Source organism: Pinus tabuliformis, chromosome 8 (genome assembly GCF_031772625.1).
Source record: "Pinus tabuliformis cultivar Carrire ecotype Pingquan chromosome 8, CPIR1, whole genome shotgun sequence".
NCBI classification, from domain to species: Eukaryota; Viridiplantae; Streptophyta; class Pinopsida; order Pinales; family Pinaceae; genus Pinus; species Pinus tabuliformis.
In genome coordinates this window covers 1,320,978,169-1,320,987,422 of record NC_142294.1, presented here as the reverse complement: position 1 = coordinate 1,320,987,422, position 9,254 = coordinate 1,320,978,169, and the positions used below count along the sequence as shown (strand labels likewise).

General features: G+C 29.8%; 1 protein-coding gene across 1 annotated transcript; it reads right to left on the bottom strand.

Moving 5' to 3' along the window:
• Positions 1-1,161: 1,161 nt before the first annotated feature.
• Positions 1,162-4,247, bottom strand: LOC149240347 (uncharacterized). Its single transcript, XM_089367281.1, has one exon. The coding sequence runs from the start codon at positions 4,180-4,182 to the stop codon at positions 1,411-1,413; it is 2,772 nt and encodes a 923-aa protein (XP_089223407.1). The 5' UTR covers positions 4,183-4,247; the 3' UTR covers positions 1,162-1,410.
• Between the last annotated feature and the right edge of the window lie 5,007 nt (positions 4,248-9,254).

The following is a 9,254-nucleotide window of genomic DNA, read 5'->3' as shown; positions in this document are numbered from 1 at the left end:
TTAATAGTTTAATGTCATGAATTCTAATATTATGTTTGTAATTTTGGAAATTACTACATAGTGGTGATTCTTTGTTTATTTATTTATAATTTTCATTTATTTGGTTTAATTTCAAATTCGTGTAAAGGATACAGTCATTCTTGAAATCTTTATTATCTAGATATTTAGTTAATTGAATATTGAATATTAATGAATTGAATATGTTTTATAATAATCCACAATATAATATTTAAAAATAGAAAATGATAAATATAGGAATTATACAATGTTTTAAAAGACCAAAAAAATAGTGAAATTTATGCCCCATTTATAAACATAACATATGTGTATCACACATTATGAGTGTTTGGATTTTACCTCATTTTCTACAAGGTGTGCACATGTTTGTTAATACATCACAATATCCCTTACTACCACCATTACCAAATTTGAAGAGATTGGGCTATATTGGTCTATGGGACACTGAGCATGGCTAAAAATACCTAATCCATTATGTTATTGCAACATATGCCCTTAGATATCTTGTAGAGAGGGAATATTATCTATGCACACTAAGAGGATATTCACTCAAAATTCAAGAATATACTCAACAAACTAATAATTATATTTTTCAAATATTTCATTTTTCACCCAAAATGAAGACCATAAATCTTATAAGAATACAATACAGTTTTGGACACATATTTCAAAGCAACATGCTCCAAAATTCAAGAAGCTGAAATGATATTATTAAGAGTAGCTTGTTCTAGTATAAGAGTGGCTAGAAATCATGACATTGATTTAGATATAATTGGGGAAAAAATAAAAGAAATTGAAATCATCTATTGAAGTTCTTTAGAAACTAACAAATTATTAACAAATTTATATTGAAATTCTTGTAGCTAGCAACATAAGCAATTCTCATGTTAGGGATAATCAACATGCTCTTAAAAAAAATTAGAGAAGATTATGTGTTCCTTTAAAATAAAATAGAGAAGAATATGTGTTCCTTTAGGGTAATTTAGAGTGGAAGAATGTATTTTATTAAATAAGATATAGTCTTTATTAAATTAGAAATATGTGGAAGTTGTATGAAAATAAACATTTTGAAATCAAGGTGTAAACATTTAAGTGAAGTGAACCATAAATTCATTTAATACAAGGAATTTTAAATGAGCATGAGATTTCCATCGAGATAGTCCAATTCATGCTTTACATATATATTTGTATTTCAATAATTAATAGAAATTCAAATAAACTCTTTGAATTCTATTTTACATATCTTGAAAAGATGTTTCCCTACATTCAAACACTATACTATTAAACTGAATAAGATGATAATGCATATGCCTAAATGGCATTCAAATACAATACCAAAAAACACAATTATATACAATATGTCATTTATGTATATAAAGAAGTGTTATTGAGCTATGTAGGGAATCGATAGAGTCCATAAAATGGTCTTCGTGTGCTGTTGGGAGGAAGACCCAATATCCAACACCTTGCTCTATCCCAAACAATGAACATAGCAACAACTCCTCCAAATCCGATCCCCACTCCAATTTCCAATGCTATCAAAGATACTTTTTCATTTACACAGCTCCACCATCCTGTTTTATCATTGCTTCCACTGTCATTAACTCTATCCATTTTTTTCTTTGACTCATCCTTTTTCTTGCATGGTGGTAGAACAAGCCCACATAAGCACTTATTATTCTGAAATGAAGTCACAGTGAAAGTGTAAAACTGTGTCCCTATTGGGATTGCCCCGCAGAGATTATTAGATGAAAGATTTAGAGAAGCCAAGAATGATAATTTACAAAGTTCTTGAGGAATTTCTCCACATAATTTGTTTTTTGCCAGGTTCAACTCTTCTAGAGTAGATATGTCGCCAAGAGCTGCAGGTATGTTCCCTTCCAATTGGTTCCAAGATAAATTCAACAATCGCAAGCTACTCATACTTGCTATGCTTACCGGGATTTTTCCAGTAAGATTATTCATAGACAAATCAAATATCCTGTCAGTTTGCCACACATATGGAATAATATATTCAATCCCTTTTATGTCAACTGCCACTTCATATTCATACTTGAGCCCTTGTGAAGATTTGTTTATTGCAAATCCTTGAAGTCTATCAAGATCAGATGGTATTTCTCCACTAAATTTATTGTTGGATAAATCCAACATAAACAACTTGGTAAGACCTGTAATCCACTGAGGAATAGTACCATGAAGGCTATTATATCCAACATTCAAAACTTGCAAGTCACCAAAATTTGCGAGGTATGCAGGAAGTTCACCTATAAACCCATTGTGTCTTAAATTTAGTACCAAAAGTTTGGTGCAATTGGCCAATGATGAGGGCAAAGTCCCAGAAAAGTTGTTGGAAGAAGCAGAGAAAACAGTCAAATAAGTCCAATGATAGATGCCTTCAACAGGAATTGGTCCCTCTAATTTGTTTTGTGATAGATCTAATTCTAGAAGTGAAACTAAACCATTGATATTGTTAGGAATACTCCCAAAAAAGCTATTATTATAAATGTGAAGTATCAAGAGGGATTTTAATTGACCTAAGCTATATGGAATTCGACCAGTTAATTTGTTTGAAAACAAATATAAATACCTCAATGATTGAAGGTTTCCTATTGTATTTGGAATTACCCCTGTCAAACTATTGTTTGAGAGGGAAAGGAGGTCAAGCTTTCTCAAATTTCCTATTGTCCTTGGTATTACACCTGTGAAACTATTGTTAGAAAGATAAAGCGATTCAAGTTTGGTTAAGTTAGTAATGGCTTCAGGAATTTGACCACTTAATTTATTTGAAGACAAACTTAAGAAAGTCAGTGAATAAAATTTACATATAAAACTTGGAATTGTCCCCGTCAAAATGTTATCGGCGAGAGCTAAACTAGTTAATTGATTCAAACTTGCTAGAGTTATAGGAATATTACCAGTCAACTTATTCCCTGCGAGAAGTAAAGAAGTCAACTGATCCAAATTTTTGAGGGTCATAGGAATATTACCGCTTAATTTATTATCAGTAAGATCTAAAAAGGTTAAGTTAATGAAATTGGCCAAGGTTCCAAAAATGTTATTAGTAAGCATATTGGAAGACAAATCTAAAGAGGTTAATTTAGTCAAATTGGCAATGCCTGGAGGTATATTAGTGATTCCGATGCCAGAAAGACTTAATTCGGTCAACATGGTCAAATTGGCAATGGCTGCAGGTATACTCCCGGTGAGGTTAAAACTAAGACGTAAAGAAGAGAGGGGTAGACGGAATATTTCAAAAGGTATAGAACCTGAAATACTATTGCTGGAAATGGATAGATGTGTAAGGCGTGTCAGATTACCCAGCCAATGTGGTATTGTGCCTGAGAAGCCGTTGTCTTCAAGAAGCAAGTACTCCAGTTGCTGCAGCGAGCCCAACTCCACTGGAATTGTGCCTGAGAAGCCGTTGTCTTCAAGAAGCAAGTACTCCAGTTGCTGCAGCGAGCCCAACTCCGCTGGAATTGTGCCTGAGAAGCCGTTGTCTTCAAGAAGCAAGTCCAGTTGCTGCAGCGAGCCCAACTCCGCTGGAATTCTTCCTGTCAACTGATTCCCAGAAAGATCCAAGGAACACAATTTCTGCAGTCGGCCCAATTCGGCTGGAATAGAACCGTTCAGCAAATGATTCCAGCTGAGGTCAAGTGCTCGCAGGGATTTCAGGTGGCCAAACTCAGCTGGAATTTTTCCTGTGAAAGAGTTAGCAGAAAGATTGAGGCTATGCAGTAATGAGAGGCTGCTGAGAGATGATGAAAGACTACCTTCCAATTGTTCCAAAAAGGTAACTCCGTCTTCATTCACAATTGCAGGAAGGTCAATTGCTACGACTCTGTTTGTGTGTGGCCTGCAGCGAATGCCATACCATGAGGAGCAGATATTGTGGGAGTTGTGGGCCGTCCAGTTGGAGAGCTTTCCGGAGGGATCAGATGTGATGCAGCTTTTGAATGACAAGAGGGCAGCAACGTCCCTTTGCTCGTGGGCATCCATTGACATTGATGATTTCACCATGAATTCATCTTCCTCATAGACATTAGTGCGTTCAGAATCAAGAGGAGGATGAGGATGAGGATGAGAATATGGGTTCGTCATAGACGTGGGTGCAGGCAGAGAGGCAGCGATGCAGAGAAGCATTAATGAAATAAAGAGAAGAGCCATATTGTCCGTCTACCTCTTTCAAATCGCAAAATCCGTGTGAGGTGTATGTTAGTTATGGGGTGCATACATATTTATACATCAAATCTCAAGAATGAGTGGAGATGAAACAAAGGCGTGGCAACGATTAATTCCGTAGAATGCAGAGATAAGGAAAAGCGTTACCGTGGTGGTCTCCATGAGAAGGGGAAAATATTAAAAAGGTTCTTTCTCGCTGATAAAGACCAGATTGACAGCACATGTTTCTCATCTAGATATTTAATAAAAACAATAGTTAAAGATAATATGTACTCCTTTTTTTTAATCTGGGAGAGTATAAAACTAAATTGTCAATTAATGTAGGATTCGGTTTGATGCTATTATAAAGCATCACTGACTAGATATTTGGTCTTTCATTCGGGTCTTTAAAATTTATGTATAAATAATATTAAAAATATTTTATATTATATATAAAATTAAAAAAAATCACGAACATAATATATAAGATGGGTAATAATAATATTTATATTTATGATTTGGAAAAATTATTTTTAAGATTTATGTATAACTAATATTAAAATATTTAATATTATATATAAAATTTTAAAAAATCACATGAATGTAAGATATAAAATGGGTAACCATAATATTTATATTTATGATTTCCAAAAAAAAGTTTTTAAAATTTATGTATATCAAATATTAAAATATTTGATATTATATATAAAATTAAAAAAAGATTACATGGATATAAGATATAAGATGGGTAAAAATAATATTTATATTTATGATTTGGAAAAAAAATAGTATAATAATAAAAGTTTAAATATCAAGAGATTTTTTTTTTTTGTTAAACATGGTAGGACTTTCTCATTTTTTTTTTTAATGAAAAGCTCCTTAAAGTAAGATTATAGAAGTGAATTAATACTAACCAATAAAGCCATGTTCCTAACCAATTATTGAAAAAAAAATACACCTAATTTTTTTGTCTTTATTCCCCAAGTGGAATCCATATTTTTTGTAAATGTGTCACATATTTCCAACTCTATCATCATCTTTGCTTTTCTATCTTTTCAACTCAAAAAGTTAGAAAAAACTTAAAACGTCATAATATGGTAACATTCTCTTTATGAAAAAATTCCCCCTTTTTTATCCCCACTTGAGTCAAGTCAATACAAATAGAAAATAGCCCACATGCATTAAACTACATTATTAAAAAAAATCCTCTAATATTTTTTTGTCCCTATGCCCAACTCAAATCAACTCAATATGTAAATATTTGATCTTTCTCCTTTGTATTTTCCTTAACCCTTCCAATTTCAACTCCATTACTATCTTTCAATTTCCAAAATTTGTTTTCTTTCCAACTTTTCAACTCCATCACTATCTTTCATTTTTGGAGATTTGTTCTGTCTTTCTAACTCATAACCTCTAAGGTACAATGAACTTAATATTCCTATAATTTTTTTTGCCTCTATACCCAACTCAACTCAAGTCCATATGTATATATATGATCTCTTTCCTTTGTATTTTCCTTAACCCTTCAATCTTTTCAACTCCATCACTATCTTTCAATTTCCAAAATTTGTTTTCTTTCCAACTTTTCAACTCCATCACCATCTTTCATTTTTTGAGATTTGTTTTGTCTTTCTAACTCATAATCTATAATGGACATTCAAATTTGATAACATACCTCTAATTTGTTTTTCCTATACCCGACTCATCTCAAGTCAATATGTAGATCTTTGATCTCTTTCATTTGTATTGGCATTAACCCCTCCTACTTTTCAACTCCATTACCATCTTTCAATTTTCAAAATTTGTTGTCTTTCCAACTTTTCAACTCCAACACCATATTTCAAGTTAATATGTACATCTTTGATCTCTTTCCTTTGTATTGGCATTAACCCTTCCTACTTTTCAACTCCATTACCATCTTTCAATTTCCAAAATTTGTTGTCTTTCCAACTTTTCAACTCCAACACCATCTTTCAAGTCAATATGTACATCTTTGATCTCTTTCCTTTGTATTGGCATTAACTCTTCCTACTTTTCAACTCCATTACCATCTTTCAATTTCCAAAATTTGTTGTCTTTCCAACTTTTCAACTCCAACACTATCTTTCAATTTCCAAAATTTTTTGTCTTTCCAACTTTTCAACTCCAACACCATCTTTCAAGTCAATATGTACATCTTTGATCTCTTTCCTTCGTATTGGCATTAATCCTTCCTACTTTTCAACTCCATTACCATCTTTCAATTTCCAAAATTTGTTGTCTTTCCAACTTTTCAACTCCAACACCATCTTTCAATTTCCAAAATTTATTTCCTTTTTTCCAACTTTTTAACTTCATCTCATCTTTCATTTTCCATCATTTATTTTCTTTAAATAATTTATTTTCTTTTCTTTTCTTAACTCATAGTCTCTAAAAGAAAATGCTCGTATTTTTCTTTTATCTACATAGATGAGCTATATACCATTAATATTTATAATTTAAAATAATATAAAATAAATAAACATATAAAATAAAATTTAAAATAATTTTTAATTATATTAAAAATTAAATTAGAATATTTGATAATAATAAAGAAATGATAACGTTATAATAGAATAAATGAGATGGATATCAAAAAAATAATTGAGAGTAATAATTTAAAAATAATTTAAATATCAATATGAGAGAAGTAGTTTTTTTTGGGTTGTGGAAATTAAAATATTTATATTTTTATATTTTTAATAAAATGATAAATGCAAAAACTAAGATTATTTTAACTAATGGAAAATTTATATTTATATTTATTTTGGATTGATTCTATAAAATAGAGGGATAGAATTAAATAAATATTGACTATTCAAATTAAAATTAAAATAAATTATAAAAAAATTTCTTCACCTATTTATTTTGCTTATATTCTTAAAGTAAAATTAAACATTTATTTTTCAAAATAATTATCCCATATTTTATAATTATGTTAACATTTTTATGTTTTCTCATTCTTTCTCTCAAATTTACAAAAAAAAAAAAAAAAACATTAAAACTATAATAATATTTTTGAGAAGAATTTTCAGCGTAAATCACATTCGAATTCCTTTGTCAACGCGTTTCGAACCAACCAGTGTGGTTCATCATCAAGACAAGTTGAACCACATTGGTTGGTTCGAAACGCGCCCACAAAGGAATTCGAATATGATTTACGCTGAAAATTCTTCTAAAAAATATAATAATATTCTTTTTAGAAACAAAATTCTCATTTCTTTGCCCCAACTAAAATATAATGAGTTCAGAAATTGTTTTTTCTTGCACCTTCAATAATGATAGCCATTTATCTTTTTCAAAGCATTACCAAGCAACTCTTAGTTAGAATGAACTTCCCATTCCATTCCATCTTGAGATTCCAAACCACTAATTTCCTTTCTCAAATTTGGAGAGAAAGAGCATATTACTTTTATCTTTATGAAACAAATTAAAATTTAAACTCAAGTATTACTTTTATGTTTTCTTTTTCCATTTTATGTTATAAAGACATTTTAGTGTAAAATAAATTATTTTAAAATTTATGTATAATTAATATTAAAATATTTAATATCATATATAAGATTCAAAAAATGGATGGCATGAATATAAGATATAAGATGGTTAACCATAATATTTATATTTATGATTTGGAAAAAATACGGTCTAATGTATAACTAATTTTAAAATATTTGATATTATATATAAAATTAAAAAAAGGATCACATGAATATAAGATATAAGATGGGTAACCATAATATTTATATTTATGATTTGAAAAAAAGAGTCTTTAGAATTTATGAATGACTCATATTAAAATATTTGATATTATATATAAAATTAAAAAAAGATCACATGAATATAAGATATAAGATGGGTAACAATAATATTGATATTTATGATTTGGAAAAAACAATATAATAATAAAAGTTTAAATATCAAGAGATTTTTTTTGTTAAGTATAGTAGGACTTTCTCATTTTCCATTTTACATGTCTATTATTCACCCTACAAAGAGGGAGGGTAGTACAAGATTCGAACCGAAGATCTCGTGTTTGGTGAGACTTCATTCCATGGACATCGCCACTTGAGCTACCCTAGGTGAACAATATCAAGAGATTTTTAAATATTATTACATTTATATATTCAAAAAGATTTACAATTTTTATTTCTTGGTGTGTAATAGATTAATTTCTTAATAGATATTACATCAATTTTATACACACATATCCAAAATTTTTGACACATATCTTTTGATTTTTTTTATTTTTTTTTAAATGAAAAGCTCTTTAAAGTAGGATTATAGAAGTGAATTAATACTAACTAGTAAAGCCATGTTCCTAACCAATTATTGAGAAAAAATTACACCTAGTTTTTTTGTCTTTATTCCCCAAATGGAATCCATATTTTTTTGTAACTGTGTCACATATTTCCAACTCTATCATCATCTTTGTTTTTATATCTTCAACTTACAAAGTTAGAAAAAACCTCATAATATGGTAACGTTCTCTTTATGAAAAAAATTCCCCATTTTTTTATCTCCACTTGAGTCAAGTCAATACAAATAGAAAATAGCCCACATGCATTAAACTACATTATTAAAAAAATCCTCTAATATTTTTTGTCCCTATGCCCGACTCAAATCAACTCAATATGTAAATATTTGATCTTTTTCCTTTGTATTTGCCTTAACCCTTCCAACTTTCAACTCCATCGCTATCTTTCAATTTCCAAAATTTGTTTTCTTTCCAACTTTCCAACTCCATCACTATCTTTCATTTTTAGAGATTTGTTCTTCTTTCTAACTCATAACCTCTAAGGTAAAATGAGCTTTGATAATATTCCTATAATTTTGTTTGCCTCTATACCCCACTCAACTCAAGTCCATATGTACATATATGAACTCTTTCCTTCGTATTTTCCTTAACCCTTCCAGCTTTTCAACTCCATCACTATCTTTCAATTTCCAAAATTTGTTTTCTTTCCAACTTTTCAACTCCATCAATGTCTTTCATTTTTTGAGATTTGTTTTGTCTTTCTAACTCATAATCTCTAATGGACATTGAAATTTGATAACATACC